Below are 20,979 nucleotides of genomic sequence, written 5' to 3'. Positions count from 1 at the left end.
GAGACCAGCCTGACTAACATGGAGAAACCCCATCTCTACTAAAAATACAAAATTAGCTGGGCATGGTGGCTCATGCCTGTAATCCCAGCTACTAAGAAGGCTGAGGCAGGAGAATCACTTGAACCCGGGAGGTGGAGGTTGCAGTGAGTCGCGATCACGCCACTGCACTCCAGCCTGGGCAACAAGAGCAAAACTCTATCTCAAAAAAAAAAAAAAAAAAAAAGATTTTAATTCTGACAAACTTAAAGCAAAATAATAAGAGAAGTTAAATGAAGGTACTCTACATACCTCTATCACAATGACCTTTGACAGCACTGAAAAAACACTCTTATATGTTATAGATACACAGTATACATTAATATTTGCTGGGCAGAATATGGTAGAAAGGAGTTCAAGGGTTAACCCTTAACTCAGCATGGCACCATGCCACCCTCAACACCCAATCTTCATGTGTTACAGTGCTCTGGTCAAAGGGCAATCAACAAAACTACAAAAACATAGACTATTGGTGTGTGCAAGTATAAAGAAAAAGCTAACTGTATTACCGTGCCTGGGTTTGAGCCTCAGGGTCACCCTTTACAGATGGTGTGATCCTAGGAACCTTTCTGGGTCCTTAGGTCAATCTTTTTTTTTTTTTTTTTTTTTTTTGAGATGGAGTCTTGCTCTGTCACCAAGGCTGGAGTGCAATGGCGCTCACTGCAACCTCCGCTTCCAGGGTTCAAGTGATTCTCCTGCCTCAGCCTCCTGAGTAGCTGGGATTACAGGCGGCCACCACCATGCCCGGCTAATTTCTGTATTTTTTTAGTAGAGACAGGGATTCACCATGTTGGTCAGGCTGGTCTCGAACTCCTGACCTCAGGTGATCCACCTGCCTTGGCCTCTCAAAGTGCCGGGATTACCGCTGTGAGCCACCACACCTGGCTCCCTTAAGTCAATATTAAGCAAACACCTAAACTACTCATAAATAAGGTAGGGATAATAATACTACCTATCATACAGCTTTTTGAAAGGACTAAATGACTTAACATATATATAAAGCATATTACAATTATAAATTGTAAATATTACCGAGTATTACTAGTGAAGCAAGCAGGGACTTGTCTGCTTTGTCCACTGCTTTTTTTCAACACCTAAACCAGTGCCTGATACCTAGTTAATGCTTTAAAAATATCCACACGAATAAATTTAGCATAAGTCCACTACCTAAGATGATAAAAGAAAAATTAGGTAAAGACAAATTAAGGTTAAGTCTAGTATAGCCTATAGGCAAAAATTATCTATACTACTAAATAAGACTGATAGGCCGGGTGCAATGGCTCACACCTGTAATCCCAGCACTTTGGGAGGCCAAGACGGTAGATCACTTGAGCCCAGGAGTTCAAGACCAGCCTGGCCAACATGGTGAAATTCCTGCTTGATTAAAGATACAAAAAATTAGCTCGGTGTAGTGGCGCGAGCCTGTAACCCCAGCTACTCAGGAGGCCGAGGCAGAAGAATCGCTTGAACCCAGGAGGTGGAGGTTGCAGTGAGCCAAGATCGCACCATTGCACTCCAGCCTGGGCGACAGGGGGAGACTCCATCTCAAAAAAACTAAATAAATAAGAGTGACAGTCAAAGCTCCCAGTACTGTAAATCAGACCATGCCCAAATGAAAGCATAAAAATCCACCAAGAGGGAGTTTCTGAACCTATTCTGGCTCAGGAGGCTGCCCGATTCGAAAAAAATTTTAAAAAATAATAATAAATAGCCACCAGGAGAGTCTAAACTGTAAGGAACACTTCCACTTCGGAATTATAAGTACTCTTGCAGTCTGTTATCTGTACAAGCAAAAGAAAGATATTTGAAATTCTGAGATCATTTTTATGGTAAAGCGTTCTTCAATGATTCCCTTTCTTTCCTGCTTAGAGGGCCTTCTTTTAGATTCCTTGTTAAGGAATAAACAAATCACACTTTGTTCTTAGACCCAAACAGCCCTGGGACAAAACCATTATAATTCAAAGGCTAAAAGCAAACACACACAGACACACACACACACACACACTCCCTCACCTGTTTTTGTTTTTGTTTTTGAGATGGAGTCTCACTCTTTTTGCCCAGGCTGGAGTGCAGTGGCACAATCTCAGCTCACTGCAACCTCTGCCTCCCGGGTTCAGGTGATTCTCCTGCCTCAGCCTCCCAAGTAGAGTAGCTGGGATTACAGGCACCCGCCACCATGCTCAGCTAATTTTTTGTATTTTTAGTAGAGGTGGGGTTTTGCCATGTTGGCCAGGCTGGTCTGGAACTCCTGACCTCAGGTGATCCGGCCTGCCTCGGCCTCCCAAAGTGCTGGGATTACAGGTTGAGCCACCGAGCCTGGCCCTGTTTGTTCTTTTACATTAACTTTACAATGTATTTGCCATGTTTTAAAAATAAATTTAATTGAAATTTTATTGAAATTGTATGAGACATGATTTAGTGCAAGATGAACACACAACATTATTATTACTGTTTCCATCCAGCTATGGCATATTTCTTTGTTTTCTCTAGTTGTCTTTTATATCTCTCAATAAAATGTGTGGCTCTGGTACATTTCATAATAATCATACATTATATATCATTATTTCTAATTATTATAGTGGATTGCATGTACATTTACTATGTACCAGATATTATGCAATATATTCATTATCTCAATTCATAAAACAATCATGTGATTTAGTTGGTGTTATTACTAAATTATTACCATTGTACAAGTAAAGAAAATAAAGACAAAAGAAAGAAAAGAAAAGAGACTCAGCGAAATCAAACCAGTAAAGACTTAATTAGAATTGTTGGGCATATAATAAAAATTTAATACAACTCAATGAAAGCAAAAAAAAAATTTTTTTAAATGACCAGGCAGATTTGAGAAGGAGCCAAACAGAAATTCCAGAAATAAAAACATAATTGTTGAAATTGAAGACAGATTTGACAGCAGATTACATATAATTGAAAAGGAAAATGTAAACTGGAAGACAGGCTGAAGAAATTGCTCAGAATGAAGCCCAAAGAAGTTAAAAATAAGAAAGAGAAACAAGAGACACGGAAGACAAGAGTGATAAGATGTTACAACTAACAGGAATTTCATAAGTAGAACAAGAAACTGTTAGAAAGGTTTTGTAAAAAAGATAATGGCTTGGAATTTTCCCAAAGTGATGAAAAACTCCACCCTTCATATTCAGGAATATCAGGTTGGACAGATTTAAAAGGAAAAAAAAAAAAAACACCTAAATGTATCATCATAAAAATAACGGAACCCCGAAGAAAAGAATATATTGAAAACAACCTGAGAGAAAATTCACATTATCCATGAAAGAATACAGATTTAGACCAAGAGCTAATGTCTTAAAAATAGAAGAAGACAATGTACTAAGAAAAAATAATCACATACCAAATTAATAAATATATCTTTTAATAAACAGGCCAAATATAAGACAATATTTAAGTCATAAAAACCAAACAAATACTGAATTTGCCAACTAAGAGACCTTCACTAAAGGAAATTCTAAGAGATGTTCTTCAGTAGAAGGGTGTTCCCCTCGATGGAAGACTTGAGTTGCAAGAAGAAATGGTGAGCACATAAGAAGACAAATACGTGGGTAAACATAAATGAACACTGACTATACAACATGTAGTGTCCAGTGGATTAAGAATAAGATGAGAAGCAAAACTATAAAACTTCTAAAAAATAATATAGTAAAACTACCTTAATAACCCCAGGGGGTTTTCATATAAAACCTAAACAAATTCTGTTCACCAAAAAAAATACTAACAGGATCAAAGACCCAAATATAAGAGGTAAAACTATAAAATGTGTAGAAGAAAACACAGGTATAAATCTCTGACCGTGAATTAGGCAATGGGTCTTAGATACAACACCAAATGTAAGAGTGACAAAAGGAAAAAACAAACTGGACTTCAACAAAATTCAAAACTTTTATACATCAAAGGATACTACCAGGAAAGTGAAAAGAACCCACAGAATGAGAGAAAATATCTATTAAGTCATACATCTGATGAGGAACTAATGTCCAGAACATATAAAGAATTCTTAGAATAACAAAAAGACAACCCAATTAAATAATGAGCAAACAATCTAAATGAACATTTCTCTAAAAAGATATACAAATGGCCAATCAGCACATGAAAAGATGCTCAACATCATTAGTCATTAAGGATATGCAAATGAAAACTACAACTAGATACCACTTCACATCTCCAAGGATGGCTATATTTTTTTAAAAAAGGAAAATAACAGATGTTGGCAAGGAGGTAGGAAAAAATGGAGCCTCCATATACTGCTGGTAAGAATATAAAATGGTACAGAGACTTTGGAAAACAGTTTTGAAGTTTTTCAAAAATTTAAACATAGATTTACCATATGCCCACTCCTAGATATATAAAGAAAATTGTAAAAATACGACCACACAAAAACGAGTACATGAATCTCATCACAATACATCACTAATCATAGTCAAAAAATGAACACAACTCAAATATCCATCAACTAATGAATGGATAAACAAAACATAGTACACTCATGCAATGGGATTCAGGCATAAAAAGTAATGAGGTGCTGAGACAAGATACAACATGGATAAATCAGGACAACATGCTAAATAAATGAAGCCAAACACAAAAGGTCACATATGATTCTGTTTTTTCTGACATTTGGCATATGTTAGTCCATAGAGACAGAGAATAGACTAGTGGCTGCCAGGGGTTGGGGAAAGGGGGAAATGGGGAGTAACTGCTAGTAGGTATGGAGTTTCTTTTTGAAATGATAAAAATGTTCTAGAATTAGAGAGTGGTGATAGCTGTACAACTTTATGAATACATTAAAAGCACTTAAAGTGCCTATAGTCCCAGCTACTCGGGAGGCTGTTGCAGGAGAATCACTTGAACCTGGGAGACAGAGGTTGCAGTGAGCCAAGATCGCACTACTGCACTCCAGCCTCGGTGACAGAGTGAGACTCCAAATCTGGAAAAAAAAAAAAAAAAATGCATTAAAATGCACTTAGTCTACACTTAGAGTGAATACTGGGCTAAAAGTGAAGTGACGGGCCACAAACTAGGCAAATCTTCTATACACATATCTGACAAGGGACTTCAGGAAATCCTAAAAATTTCAATGACAAAATAGGAGACTATAGACAAAAGGCTTGAACAATGCACATAAGGAACCCAAATAACCCATAAACAAATGAAAATAAGCTCAGCCTCCTTCCAAACCACAGAGAAGACTATTTCATATCCAACTGAAAAAACGATATCAAGTAAAGGCAAAAATGTGCACAAACCGGTACTCACATAAGCTGCCAGTGGGAATGTAAAATGGTGTTACTTCTTAGCAAATTTAGTATCATCTATTAAATAGTTCACTGTACATAATCTTGAGCCAAGCACTGCCATTCCTGGGCACATGCCCTAGAAAATCTCTACATGTGAACCAAAAACCAGCACCATTGTATGGAATAGAAAAAAAAAATCAAAAATAGAATGGACAAACAAATTTCACTCTCTACAATCATATAATCAGACAGTGCAGCAAGGAAAATGAATGAATGTAAGAAAACCACAACAGTAGCAAAAAAACAGCAAGTCCGAATATATAAGGCATGATTCCTTTTATGTAAAGTTTCAAAATATGGAAAACTCAAAAATATCTTCTGTAGGGAGACAAACATACATTCTTAGAATATATTAAGCAAAGACATTTACTTGTTTCTTTTTCAGTTTAAGGATCTGCTGTTCTACTTTTGCAATTTCTCGATCTACACGATCCATACTCTGTATTAACTCTTCCTTTGAGAGTTTTGAAGGTGAAGCATTTTGATCATCTCCACATGGTTGCCCCGAAATTGGAGAGGATGGAGCTTCATGTTTGCCTCCGAATGCTGGATCCTTTAGAGAATAAAACCAAGAAAAACAATTTATTTCTCACTAATAGAGTCCAGATTGCCTTAAATGAAAAAGTCAGTTTTAAACCACAGCAGAGCCATGTGTACTATTTGTCTAATGAAACTTTTAGTAGTAACTTTCATATTCACATACATGCAAATTCTCACCTCACTTTTATAGTTTAGATATACCATGTACTATTTTGAAGACCCTAAAAGCTATACAAAGTGAGGTGAGTTAGTGTTGATCAGCCTCTAGTATAACAATACTGAAATTATAGAGAATTTATAGGTAAATAATGCAATCATGACAAAGGAAGATACCAACTTCTCAGCCATTTCCTTGCAACGGCTCTTCAAATGGTCTGAACAACTGGCTGGGAAATAGTATTATTCCAGGTAAAACCTGTGTGTCCACCCAACTTAACAACTATAACATGGCCAAGTGTTCCTATCAAAAGTTTTTAGGCTTTCCAAACCAAAACTGAGGTACACAAGTCAGAGAAGTGACCTAGGAACTTCAGTTGCTACTATCTCTAGGCCTACTTTCATAAAGCCCACACTATAGCATACATAACATTTCCTTAGCCAAAAACATCCCATTGCGCCTCCAAATCAGCAGAGCTGTAGCAGAATGAAAGCCGCTTCACCCAAAATCCACTACCCTCCAACATACATCCACACACACCCTATTAATTTCCAGTCTGCTGTAAAGACATAAGCAATATTATAAAACAGATAAATTTTAGAGTACTAATTTTACTTAGACTATGAGAAACCTACAATGAGGGTAGTTCACAGGATTATAGAACCCTAAAATGTATTAAATAATGATTAAGGAACTGTGAAAAGTCAATAGTTCTGAGTCAAGAATGCATACAGGAGATAACTGGACAGTTGCTTCAAAACACCTTAGTACAGATATTTCAGCTAATATACACTGATGAAAAGCCTCATATTCTCTAATAGTATGCGCTGAATCTAAGAGGCCTTCTGGGAAAATAAGATTATGGCTATACCCTAAAACCTGTACAATTCTGTAAGGAAAACACCAATAAAAGCAATAACAACTCTAATAGACTTAATAGAATTAAAGCTCCAGTATCCTTTGCATCTGGCATACAGTCAATCTTTGGCAGCTTTAAGCCCTAGAGTTTATGATTCCTCTCTTAAGATGTAAATCCTTGAGGTCATTGGCTTCCAAAATAAACCAGTATGTTTCATCTAAATAAAATATCAGTGGCCAGGCACGGTGGCTCATGCCTGTAATCCCAGTACTTTGGGATGCTGACGCAGGCAGATCACAAGGTCAGGAGTTCCAGACCAGCCTAACCAACATGGTGAAACCCCGTCTCTACTAAAAAATACAAAAATTAGCTGGGTGTGGTGGCGGGCACCTGTAGTCCCAGTTACTTGGGAGGCTGAGGCAGGAGAATGGCTTGAACCCAGGAGGCAGAGGTTGCAGTGAGCTGAGATTGCACTACTGCATTCCAGCATGGGTGACAGAGCAAGACTCCATCTCAAAAAAAAGAAAAAAAAAATCAGATTTGGTGTATAACCATCTTTATCAACCTTTTTTTCTCCCCCTCCCTCCTTTATCAATGTTAAAAAAAAAATACAAGAAAATTTGTCTTCACATTGTCTTTTCAATGCTCGAATCTTCACTAACACTGTGAAAAGCACAACAGTTCTTAAATTCACTAAACCAGCTACTACTCGCACTAAATGAAAACTAAATGCAAAATGTTTAAATATTTTTAAGTCTTCATGTGTTGTGAAGCCTTTTTCTTTCATTATGAGACAGCGTACTCCTGAGAACTTAGAAATGTTAATGCATAAAGAAAGATCTTTGGTGAACCACCAGGACTTTCATGATACATTAATAGCATTCTCCCACTATATGCATATGAGTAAATTTGTGTTACAGAAACATATATAATAGCAAAAGAGATTATATTTTGATTCAGCAGACTTCAAAAGTGCTCCTCAGGTGATTCTGATGCATGCCCAAAGAATTAATATTACAAATGAATATTTTCCACTGACTTCCTTTCTAAATATTAAATATTTAACAAGAAACCAAATCCTCAAGTGCCTACTTACATAACAGGAATAAGATGGTGGATCAAAACAGACAAGATATCTGCCTTCATGAACCTTACAATCTTGGCTTGAAACAGCCAGATACCAATCCTGAAGAAAAAGAATTAGATTCTTACCTCATATCTTACATAAAAAAAAAAAGCCAAGTAATAGCAAACATTTATAAGAGGCTTATTAGCAAATCACAAAAAGCCTCAAGTTAAAAAAAAATAATAATAATGGATTCACATTATCTTGGGTTCAGGAAAGCCAAAAGCAAAAGATATAAAAGACATTAGTTTTTAAAAAAGAAAGATTGATGGATAAAATAAAAAACTATCTTCCACTGGGCACGATGGCTCACACCTGTAATCCCAGCACTTTGGGAGGCCGAGGCGGGCAGATCACTAGAGGTCAGGAGTTCGAGACCAGCCTGGCCAACATGGTAAAACCCCATCTCTACTAAAAATACAAAAATCAGCCAGGTGTGGTGGTGCGAGCCTGTAATCCCAGCTACTTGGGAGGCTGAGGCAGGAGAATGGCTTGAACCCGGGAGGTGGAGGTTGCAGTGAGCATAGATGGCACCACTGCACTCCAACCTGGGTGATAGAAGAAGACTCCATCTCAAAAAAAAAAAAACAAAAACAAAAACACCACACACACAAAAACACAATCTTCTGCTTATCAAAACAGTAATAACAAATTAAAAAGGCAAATGATTAAATAGGAAAACCATTTGCAAAACATGCACTCTAACAACTCAATATAAAATAAACCAACAGAAAAATGGACAACATATATGAAAAAACAATTTACAAAACAGGAAAAATAACCAATAAACAAATAAAAAAAGTTAAGTTTTACTAACAAATAATAAGTGTAAGTTAAAAACAATCATTCATCAAATTAACAGTCTTTTTGTTAAACAATAGACATGTGGTGTCAGCAAGGATAAAAAAGTGGGTACCTTTATTATTTTTTTTTTTTATTTTTATTTTTTGAGATGAAGTCTCGCTCTTGTCCCCCAGGCTGGAGTGCAATGGCACAATCTCAGCTCACTGCAACCGCCACCTCCCAGGTTCAAGCGATTCTCTTGCCTCAGCCTCCTGAGTAGCTGGGATTACAGGCGCCTGCCACCACGCCCAGATAATTTTTGTATTTTTAGTAGAGATGGGGTTTCACCATGCTGGCCAGGTTGGTCTCGAACTCCTGACCTCTGGTGATCCGCCCGCCTCAGCCTCCCAAAGTGCTGGGATTACAGGCGTGAGCCACCACGCCCAGCCAAGAAGTGGGTACCTTTATACACTGCTGTCAGGAGTTAAGAACTGGCCCTACTCTTTTGCAGGACAATCTGGAAATACCCACCATACCTTAAAAATCAACCTGGTCTGCAATTAATTATACTACAAGAAATCTACCTTAAGGAAATAAGTAAGAATGTATACAAAAAAATCAACCTAAATAATGTATGGGCCAGCTGCAGTGGCTCACGCCTATAATCCCAGCATACTGGGAGGCCAAAGCGGGCAGATCACCTGAGGTCAGGAGTTCGAGACCAGCCTGGCCAACATGGTGAAACCTCGTCTCCACTAAAAATACAAAAATTAGCTGAACTTGGTGGCGTGTGCCTGTAGTCCCAGCTACTCGGGAGGCTGAGGCAGGAGAATCGCTGGGAGGTATAGGTTGCAGTGAGCCAAGATCACACCACTGCACTCCAGCCTGGGCAACAAAGTGAGACTCCGTTTCAAAAAAAAAAAAAAACAATGCATGTCACAACACCGTACTTCTGAACAAACAGGTAACCTAAATGTATGACAATTGATTAAATAATTTTATTTAATCAATGAACTTTATTTATGCATATGTGGAATACTAAGTAGCCACTAACAATACAGTTGTAAACCTATTGGCACAAAAAGAAGCTAAGCACGTATTTAAGCAAAAGTAAGTTAAACAGAATGTACAAAGGGGGCACATTAAAATATTCATACGGGCTGACTCTGGACACACTGCCTTATGGGTTAGCCCTGTTCCACAAGGAGCAGCAAAAACAACAACAACAACAACAAAAAACCCATAAAATTAAATAAAATTAAAATTAAAATAATACACATACAAATAGGGAAGAATCAACATGAAAATGTTAATAACTTTTAAATGGTAAACTGTAGGTAATTTTTTCTTTCGAGCTTATTTAACTCTTCTATAAATGATATACCTAGGCTTACCATTTAACAAAAAATCTAACAAATGTTAGTTCTTTTTAAATCCTTACTTCTGGAGGTGGGCAGTTGGGAGAGAATAGGGAGAGGGAGATGGAAGGAGAAGTATTAGTTAGTAGAAGTAGTCATGGTTTACACTTTAGGGGGAAAAAAGCAGGACTAGAGTCGGGGTCCTGGGTTAATTTCAACTCAGGAGTTACTACCTAGGTCACTTAATTTTTCTGAATACCCAGTTTCTCAACTATAACATGGAAATGGGTCACACTACAACACAACACGTCCCATTTTAATGAATGAGTTTTTAAGACACTTTTCTGCTAAAAAACAAAATTCTATAGTTATAAATTACATTTGTGGTAATGTATTCAGCCATGGAAGATGACCTTTATTCACTATATTTTTAAATTTCTTTTTTTTTAATGCAGCAGAACATTTCTTATAAACCCCACAGACTACTGTATGATAAAGATGTTTCACATGATAAGGTGGGTCACAAAACACCTAGAAGCTTAGCTAATTTCTAGCTTACGGCAAAGAATTTTTCCCCATCCAACTTACTATTTTGAAAAATTTCAAATTTACTTAAAAGTTGAAGGAACAGTATAATGGACACTCATTTATCCTTCATCTAGATTCACCAGTAGTTAACATTTTAACATATTTGCTTTCTGTGTGTGTCTGTGTGTGTGTGTGTGTGTGTGTGTGTGTGTGTGTAACTTCATTTTGGCTGAACTATTTGAAAATAAATCGTAGATACATTTACTATCTTTTAAATTACTCTTCATTGCATAAAAACTCAAAGAAAATGTGTGGGTACTTATTTATCTGATATCAGGGAAGAAAGGGCAATTAGGCATAAAGGTTAATAAACATAGAAAAAAGATTTGATGGCAGTAAAAACATTTTAAACTTCAGTATGCTTTAAAAAAAGAAAAACTGAAACAAAAAGACACTGGGAAAAATATTAGCATATGTTGGTAAAAAGGTTAACACTTTACTGTTAAGAGTTTTTAAAATTAATTTATTCTTTCTATGACAAATATTTATTCTGTATCTACTAAGTGTCAGGCACTTCCTAATCTGCAGAATTAATAATAAGCAAAGCAGAGAGTTGAAAAAGGTAAACATAGGCCGGGCACAGTGGCTCATGCCTGTAATCCCAGCACTCTAGGAGGCCGAGGTGGGCAGATCACGAGGTCAGGAGTTCAAGAGACCAGCCTGGCCAACACGGTGAAACCCTGTCTCTACTAAAAATACAAAAATTAGCTGGGCATGGTGGCGTCCCTGTAATCCCAGCTACTCGGGAGGCTGAAGCAGGAAAATTGCTTGAACCAGGACCCGGGAGGCGGAGATTGCAGCGAGCCGAGATCGCGCCACTGCACTCCAGCCTGGGGTACAGAGCGAGACTCCATCTCAAAAAAAAAAAAAAGAAAAAGGTAAACATAGCAATAAAACAAGGACATACTACATGAGCAAACATTTCACAAAAGATAGGTAAATAAAAATAAGTGCATGGGGAAAGTTCTTAATAGAACTCGCATTGTTTGAAATGTCACAAAATATAGCTAAATATTAAAACTTATCTTTGTACAGCATGGCAACTATAGCTAATAATATGTATTATATATTTAAAAATTGCTACGAGTGGATGTTAAATGTTCTTACCACCAAAAAAATAACTATGTGAGGTGATGAATATGTTAATTAGCTTGATGTGTTTCCCAATGTATACATATATCAAAATATCACACTGTATAAATATCACCATAAATATAAATATCACCATAAATATACACAATTTTTATTCCACAATAAAACTGGGGGAGGGTCGTTATCTCCAAGTTACAGGATTACAGGTAACTTTTTTCCTCTTTATTTTCCCAGTTTTCTATAAGTATGTATTACTTACATAAATTAGGAACAATTTTCTTTTGTATAGAACTTATACGCACAATTCAACCTTACCTGGATGTGTTTTCTCCCATATAGCAGTTAATAAACTGCTACTAAATTTAAGGGACTTGTTTAAAAGTTAATTAAGATTTAACAAAACTAGTAGTCTTGAGTACCTCTGACCACATTTTATAGCCAGCAAGCCAGTAAAAAAATGCTTGAGCATTATTTAATAGAAATTCTTCTTTATGGGAGCAGTCTTCTTGGACTGTTTTCACTTACCGAAAAGGCAAAAGTGCTCACTTTAGCAGTCTGGAGCACTCATCTGTGGTTTCTAGTTTTGTTTAACAAAATTTTTACTTTCCCATACCACTAACCTTTAGAGACTGGTGTAACTGGACTTTCTTTGAGGTGCTATGCATGAGTATAACTAAATAAACATTACAAACCTACAACTCTACAGGGTAAGAGAACAAATATTTACCTTCTTAGCATCTGCAGAAGCCCTCAGCCCTTCTGGCAGTGGGTGCACTAAAGGCAAAACCGCAGCACTGACACGCTGAAAATGAGAATCAGAAACCTGTTCCAGACGTGGTCGCTTCGATTCCAGTGAATCATGATCCACTGGGGATGGGCCTGGATGAAACGGTTCATAACTAGTTCTCCTTTCTTGAGGCCTAATACATACAAAGAAAATAAACACTTGAAAATTTGTAAGTGATGTACAACTCCCTGCTAACATCCCTGGTTAGACTTGGAAATAATAAATGAAAAAGTCATGCTTACATTCAAAGTGAATCTGTACCCCTTCTGTTCCCACCCCCAAAGAATATATACCTCACTATAGTACCATTAAACTTCTAGTCTAATTTTTAAAAAAGGTTTGAATTAGCTGGGCGTGGCAGTGGGCGCCTGTAATCCCAGCTACTCGGGAGGCTGAGGCAGGAGAATTGCTTGAACCTGGGAGGTGGAGGTTGCAGTGAGCTGAGATCATGCCACTGCACTCCAGCCTGGGCAACAATGTGAGACTCTGTCTTAAAACAGAAAAAAAAAGGTTTGGGGGGAGGATTAAAAACTAATCTAGAAGTGAAAGACAAAACAGAACATTTGCAGAAAGTTTAGTTGCTGAAGAATATCTATAAACTAATATTTTTAAATGTTAAAATGCCATAATAATTAAATTTGGGATAATATAAACCAGAAGAGCCACCATTTTTCAACCAATAATAAAAACAAGCAAGAAATAAAAATCTCCCAGCTATTGCTACATAGAAAGAGAAATGACTTCACTTATGAGGTACCATTCAGTCTTAAAGACAAGTGTCTTGAGGAGAAATCCAACATTGCTTCTAAAACATCATCCTGGCCCCCAAAAACATGTATTCTGTCTAGCTTCCCTAAATACATGACTTGAAGATCAGAATCTTTCATTTCTTTACAGGATGTATTGTTGAGTCCTGCTCGTGAGTGCTCATTAAGTTGACTTTTCATTTTCTACCAGGTGTTTACAGAGGTGATATTGTATCTCATGGCCAACCTGTAAACTAATGCTTTGCAAAGCAATATTTCATTGAAAACAGAATTGCTGGGTTTCATATTGAGGACAGACAATGAAATGTATGCTAAATTCTTTTTTTGTTTGTTTATTTGTTTTTTGAGGCCCAGGCTGGAGTGCCCCATCTCGGCTCACTGCAACCTCCACCTCCCGGATTCAAGTGATTCTCCTGCCTCAGCCTCCCCGGTAGCTGGGATTACAGGCGCAAGCCACCATGCCAGGCTAATTTTTGTAGAGATGAGGTCTCGCTATATTGCCTAGGCTGGTCTCGAACTCCTGAGCTAAGCAATCCACCTGCCTCAGCCTCCCAAAGTGCTGAGATTACAGGCGTGAGCCACCGCACCTGGCCTGAATGCTAAATTCTGTAAAATTATTATACTTCAAAATTTTAAATCTCATTCAACACATAGAATTCCATTATCTTAAAATTCAGAGTGACATCACAAAAAACTTCAGGAATGGGAAACTTCAGGAACAAGACAAAGATGACTGCATTCACCATTTATATTCAATATGGTATTGGAAATTACTGTCAGAGCACTAGGAAAGAAAAAGAAATAAAAGGTATCCAAATTAAAAAGAAATAAGCATTTTTATTCAAGACAACATGATTCCATATGTGGCACCCTAAAGAATTGGCAAAAAAAAACGATTAGAGCTAACAAATAAATACATCGAAGTTGGAGGATACAAAATCAACACACAAAACTCAGTTGTATTCTATACACTACCATTAAACAATCCAAACATGAAACTTAAAAAACAATACATTTATGCTGGGTGCGGTGGCTCACACCTGTCATCCCAGCACTTTGGGAGGCCGGGGCGTGTGGATCATCTGAGGTCAGGAGTTCGAGACCAGCCTGACCAACATGGAGAAAAACCCATCTCTACTAAAAAATACAAAATTAGTCAGACATGGTGGTGCACGCCTGCAATCCCAGCTACTCGGGAGGCTGAGGCGGAAGAATCGCTTGAACCCAGGAGGCAGACGTTGAGGTGACCCGAGATCATGCCATTGTACTCCTGCAGGGGCAACAAGAGCGAAACTCCATCTCAAAAAAAAAAAAGCAATACATTTATAAGAGCACCCAAAAGAACATAGCTAGGAATAAATATGACCAAGGAGGCTTATGACTTTAAACACTGAAAACCACAAAACATTGCTCGAAGAAATAAAAGACTTAATACATAGTAAGAAATCTCAAATTCATATGTTGGAAGATAATGTCATTAAATGACAATACTACACAAAGCAACCTGTGGATTCAATGTAATCTCTATCAAATGCCATTGGCTTTTTTTGCAGAAATAGAAAAACTCATCATAAAATTCATATGGAATCTCAAGGGATTACAAACAGCCAAACAATCTTGGAAACGAACAAAGTTGGAAAACTCACGCTTCACCTTTTAAAGCTTACTACAAAGCTATTATAATCAAAAGATTCATCCTCCACTAAGGCCAGAGGTAATCTACCCAAGTAATGCCTTAGCTGGACTTCTGCCCTCAGTTGCCCCCTCAGCTAGAACATAACCTACAAAAGCATAATTTTCAAGTATTACATTTCATTTCCAGCAACTCTGCCTCTGAGATTTATCAAAGCCAGAAGGTGAGGCATACCATACCCAGTACTGGAGAAGAAACTAAGGTACCAAGGAACAGGACAACTCAGAAAACAATGAGTATGGAATGCTCTTTTTCTATCTAGAAATCAGACTACTTCCCATTTCAGCCTGCCAATCCTTTTTAGAAGAACAAATCTACTCAGCCATAAATAAATATATAATTTAGTGTATAAAATCTCAGAAATTTAAATAAACTACGAAAATCTTTGCTAAGTACAATTTAATATTAGGAGTTCTGGTAGAACTAAGCATGAAATCTCCAATTTAAATTAATGTATTTGCCTTTTAAAATTAACACCAGTAGAATGGTATACTTTGAAAATGATCTGGTAGTTTCTCAAATAGTTAAATAAAATAGAGTTACCACATGACCCAGCAATTCCACTCCTAGGTATCTAACTAACAGAAAGGAAAATATACGTACAAACAAAAACTTGTACACGAATGTTCACAGCAGAATTATTCATAATTGTCAAAAAGTAAAAATGATCCAAACACCCATCAGCTGATAAAAATAGATAAATAAACTGTGGTATACAAAAAAAAAAAAAAACACCTAACAGCAAATTTTCACATAAAGAAATCTTTGTAGGGCAAGATGCCGTGGCTCACGCCTGTAATCCCAAGACTTTGGGAGGCCGAGGTAAGTGCATCACTTGAGGTCAGGAGTTCGAGACCAGCCTGGCCAACAAGGTGAAAGCCCGTCTCTACAAAAAATACAAACGTTAGGCGGGCGTGGTGGTGCGCGCATGTAATCCCAGCTACTCAGGAAACTGAGGCAGGAGAATCGCTTGAACCCAGGCAGAGGTTGCAGTGAGTCAAGATCACGCCACTGCACAACACAACAGTCTGGGTGACAGAGCGAGACTCATTTGTCTTTTAAAAAAAAAAAAAAAAACTCTGTAGGCTGGCAGACTTTGTAAAGTTCCCCATTTTACTGACTTTTGTCATCTCGTAACACCATCTTTAAACATCTTTAAAACAAATTAAAATTACAAAACACATTTAAATAACTATACTTTATCATTTGAATTTTAAAGAATTTTAAAGCAGTCTGATTTCTTGCTAAAAGAGAATATTCCATACTCAATGTTTTTCTTAATTTTCCTGTGCCCTGGTTGCCGGATGTAGTGGCTCACACATGTTTCCCATCACTTTAGGGGGCCAAGGCAGGAGGATCGCTTGATGCTGGGAGTTTGAGACCAGTCCAGGCAATATAGCAACTCTGTCTCTACAAAAATAAAAAATTTGTCAGGCACCATGCCATGCGCCTGTAATCTGAGCTACTCAGAAGACTGAGGCAGGAGGATCACTTGAACCCAGGAGTTTGGAGACTTTGTCTCTTTAAAAAAAAAAAAAAAAAAAGATGGGTTTATGGCTAACTACCAATCCTCTTACCATGGCATCCATTCTTTGTTTGGCTGGATTCGGTCATCAAGAAATTCTTAGGCCAGGTGCGGTGGTTCACACCTGTAATCCCAGCACTTTGGGAGGTCAAGGTGGGTGGATCACCTGAGGTCAGGAGTTCGAGACCAGCCTGGCCAACATGGAGAAACCCCATCTCTACTAAAAATACAAAAAAATTAGCCAGGTGTGGGGGCACATGCCTGTAATCCCAGCTACTTGGGAGGCTGAGGTAGGAGAATCACTTGAACCCAGGAAGCAGAGGTTGCAGTGAGCCGAGATCGCATCATTGCACTCCAGCCTGAACAACAAGAGCAAAACTCCATCTCAAAAAAAGAAAAAAGAAAAAAAAGAAATTCTTTCAGGTGTTTTGTTTTGTTTTGTTTTGCTTTGTTTTGTTTGAAACAGAGTGTCACTCTATCTCCCAGGCTAGAGTACAGTGGTGCGATCTCGCCTCACTGCCACCTCCACCTCCTGGGTTCAAGAGATTCTCCTGCCTCAGACTCCAGAGCAGCTGGGATTACAGGCGTGCGCCACCACTCCCAGTTAATTTTTATATTTTTAGTAGAGACAGGGTTTCGCCATGTTGGCCAGGCTGGTCTCGAACTCCTGACCTCAGGTGATATGCATGCCTCAGCCTCCCAAAGTGCTGGGACTGCAGGTGTGAGCCACCACGCCCGGCCTCTTTCAGTTTTAGATGCTATAATTGCTCAGTGCTTTCATGTCTAAGAAAATCTGCCTGTTGTTTTTATTGTTAAACTGTCTGGTATAATATTCTTGAATATCAATTTCTTTTACTCAGAACTTTGTAGCTACTGCTTCACTATTTTCTGTCACTCAATTCTGCTATGTAGAAGTTTGTAGCCTGACTCTTCCACCTTGTGGAGCATTTATTTTGTTTCCTGAATTCCTAGTTCTTTTACTTATCCTTGAAATTTAATTCCTTAACCATGATCTGTCTTGGTATGGGTCATTCTTTCTGTATAAATTTTCCTGGAACAAGATATGTTTTATCAATCTGTAGAATCTATCAATTCTTCCTTAACTTTATGGGGAATTTCTGTATTATGAATATTATTACTGTTCCTTTACCAGGTTTTCCACCTCAAAAACATGTTCTTATAGTATACTGGATGATCTTTATTTGTCCTCCCTACAAGTTCTTTCTAATTGTCTTAATCTTAGTCCTTTTCTTCTGCACTCACTCTAATTATATCAAGACTTTGTTCTAAGACAAGGTTTACCTTAAGCCACATCTACTTTATTCCTTTTCTTTCTAATTTTATATCTTCAGGGCACTCAAATGTCTGAACTACATTTAGCCCATCTGGCTGTCTTATCATGTTGTTTTTGAATACTTCATTATTTAAGTTCTTTTATAGAAGAAATATAGAAATATAGAACTTATTTATATTATTAAGTTCTTTTATAGTGCATAGCACTTACGAGGCATGCTCTTTGTTTATGTTTCTTACACGTGGCGATTTTATTTTTGGCATACTATGTTGCTTTAATTTTCTTTTCCAGGAATATATTCGCCTCATTTGTGCCATTCCCCACCCTCCTGCTCAGGTACATTGTGGCAGCCTTTCTCTTTGGCGTGGGATAGTCTGGGTGGGTTCTCCTTGATTGTTCCCACTTTTTCTGGCATGTGTTCATCTTCTCTGCAAATGGAAGAATAGGTATGGCTTTCTAAATACTGTTCTATGGCCCGAGGGAACATGTAAGTGGGGCAAAGGAAGAAAAATCTTGGTTAGGGATGTAACTGCCTCTGCTAAGGACTCTGGCCCCCTCTACCAGCCAGACATGTAGACCACTCCAGAGGGTTCTGGCTCATCACTTTACAGAATGGCACATCCCAACTGTCCTTTCTGCAGCTGTTGAGAAACCAGGATGGCATAATGGGAATTCTCAAGCAAACCATTCACCACCACCAATTGAAATTTTCTCCAATCAAAGAATATTCATGAGAAATCCTAGGATTTCACTAACTTACTTTCTTCGATACTGCTTTTTTTTAATTTTCTTTTTAAAAAACTCATGTTCCGCCAGGCACAGTGGCTCACGCCTGTAATCCCAGCATTTTGGGAGGCTGAGGTGGGCGGATCACCTGAGGTCAGGAGTTCGAGACTAGCCTGGCCAACATGGTGAAACCCCACCTCTACCAAAAATATAAAATTAGCCAGTCATGGAGGCAGGCATCTGTAATCCCAGCTACTCTAGAGGCTGAGGCATGAGAATCCCTTCAACCCGGGAGGCAGAGGTGAGCCAAGATTGCGCCACTGCACTCCAGTTTGGGCAAAAAGAGCAAAACTCTGTCTCAAAAAAATAAAGTAGGCCGGGCGTGGTGGCTCATGCCTGTAATCCCAGCACTTTGGGAGGCTGAGGCGGGCAAATCCCAAGGTCAGGAGATTGAGACCATCCTGACTAACACAGTGAAACCCCATTTCTGCTAAAAATACAAAGAATCAGCTGGGCATGGTAGCATGAGCCTGTAGTCCCAGCTACTCGGGAGGCTAAGGCAGGAGAATTGCTTGAACCCAGGAGGCAGAGGTTGCAGTGAGCCGAGATCACGCCACTGCACTCCAGCCTGGGCAACAGAGCAAGACTCCGTCTCAAAAAAAAAAAAAAAAAGAATAGAATAAAATAAAATGAAATAAAATAAAAACTCATGTTCCTTGACTCATAAAACAATAATGCTACTTTAACAATAGAAAATAGGAGGCCAAGTCATTCAAGATACTTGTAATTCTTTCCATGAATCCCACTTTTCTAAGTTTTTGACAATAGCTGTATGTCTTTTCTTATTTATAAAAGGGTAAATTTTTAGCCCGTTTGAAAAATATATGTTTTTGTATATTTTTTAGATATTAGGGGACAAGTAAGCTGAATTCTCTCTCCAAACTTAACCAAGAAATGTATTATATAATAATTTTAGGCTGGGAGTGCTGGCTCACTCCTATAATCCTAGCACTTCGGGAGGCCGATGCAGGTGGATCACCTGAGGTCAGGAGTTTGAGACCAGGTTGGCCAACACGGTGAGACCCTGCTTCTACTAAAAATACAAAAAAAGTTATTTTTTTTTTTGTAGTGCCTGCAGTTCCAGCTAATCAGAGGCTGAGGCAGAAGAATCATTTGAACATGAGGCAGAGGTTGCAGTGAGTCAAGATCATGCCACTGCACCCCAGCCTGTGCATCAGAGTGAGACTCCACCTCAAACAAAATATTATATTTCAAATCTTTGATCAACTTAAAACCTAAACAGTGAGCACATTTTTGAAATGGGAAATCAGGTACCTTATAAAATTGCTGAAATCAGAAAGGAAATTTATAAAGGTAATTATATTTCAAAATACCTTAGAATTCATATAAATAAAATAAAAATGAAAACGAAGAAATTACAAGATGCCTCAGAAATAAAAAGGATCATAAGGAACTATATGAATCATTATATGTCAATAAATTGGATAACCTAGAGGAAATGGATAAATTCCTAGAAAAACACAACCTACCAAGATTGAGTTAAGCAGAAGCAGAAAGCCTGAACAAACGAACAACAAATGAAGAGGCTGAAGAAGTAATCAAAAACTTCTCAACAAAGAAAACTCCAGGATCTGAAGGCTTCATGGCAGAATTCTACTGAATAGTCAAAGAAAAATATATACCAACTCCTCCTAAACTCTTCCAAAAAATAGAGCTAGAGGGACTATTTCCCAACACATTATATGAGGGAAACTTAACTCAAAGGCATTTAAGTTGATATCTAAGTCAAGGACATCACAAGAAAACAAAACTAGAGGCCAATCTCTCTAATGAACACTGATGCAAAAATCCTCAATAAAGGCCGGGCGTGGTGGCTCACGCCTGTAATCCCAGCACTTTGGGAGGCCCAGGCGGGCGGATCACGAGGTCAGGAGATCGAGACCATCCTGGCTAACACAGTGAAACCCTGTCTCTACTAAAAGTACAAAAATTAGCCGGGCGTGGTGGTAGGCACCTGTAGTGCCAGCTACTCGGGAGGCTGAGGCAGGAGAATGGCGTGAAGCCGGGAGGCAGAGCTTGCAGTGAGCCAAGATCGTGCCACTGCACTCCAGCCTGGGCAACAGAGCGAGACTCTGTCTCCAAAAAAAAAAAAAAAACCTCAATAAAATATTAACAAACTGAATTCAACAACACATCACGAAGATTACAAACCACTAGCAAGTGGGACTTATCCCTGGCATGCAAGGCTGGTTTAACATACACAAATCAATCAATGGGATATATCATATTAAGAG

At 38.2% G+C, this 20,979-nt stretch overlaps 1 protein-coding gene across 34 annotated transcripts in view; it reads right to left on the bottom strand.

Annotated features, from left to right (window-relative positions):
* Window positions 1–20,979, bottom strand: part of NCOR1 (nuclear receptor corepressor 1) — a 184,270-nt gene that overhangs the window by 127,179 nt on the left and 36,112 nt on the right. For 31 of the 34 annotated variants that reach the window (XM_016932276.3, XM_024350438.3, XM_054670431.2 and 28 more), the window contains exons 4-5: window positions 12,600–12,792; window positions 5,740–5,922 (exon numbers count right to left, since the gene is read on the bottom strand). In XM_016932276.3, the coding sequence (XP_016787765.2) occupies window positions 5,740–5,922; window positions 12,600–12,792 (376 nt within the window). Of the gene's footprint in view, window positions 1–2,049; window positions 5,000–5,739; window positions 5,923–12,599; window positions 12,793–20,979 lie in introns of those variants that run through there. The other 3 variants (XM_063798961.1, XM_063798962.1, XM_063798963.1) reach the window with 1 other exon arrangement.

This window comes from Pan troglodytes, chromosome 19 (genome assembly GCF_028858775.2).
Source record: "Pan troglodytes isolate AG18354 chromosome 19, NHGRI_mPanTro3-v2.0_pri, whole genome shotgun sequence".
NCBI lineage: Eukaryota > Metazoa > Chordata > Mammalia > Primates > Hominidae > Pan > Pan troglodytes.
The sequence above is the reverse complement of the archived record's forward strand: the minus strand, read 5'-3'. Positions and strand labels throughout refer to the sequence as shown.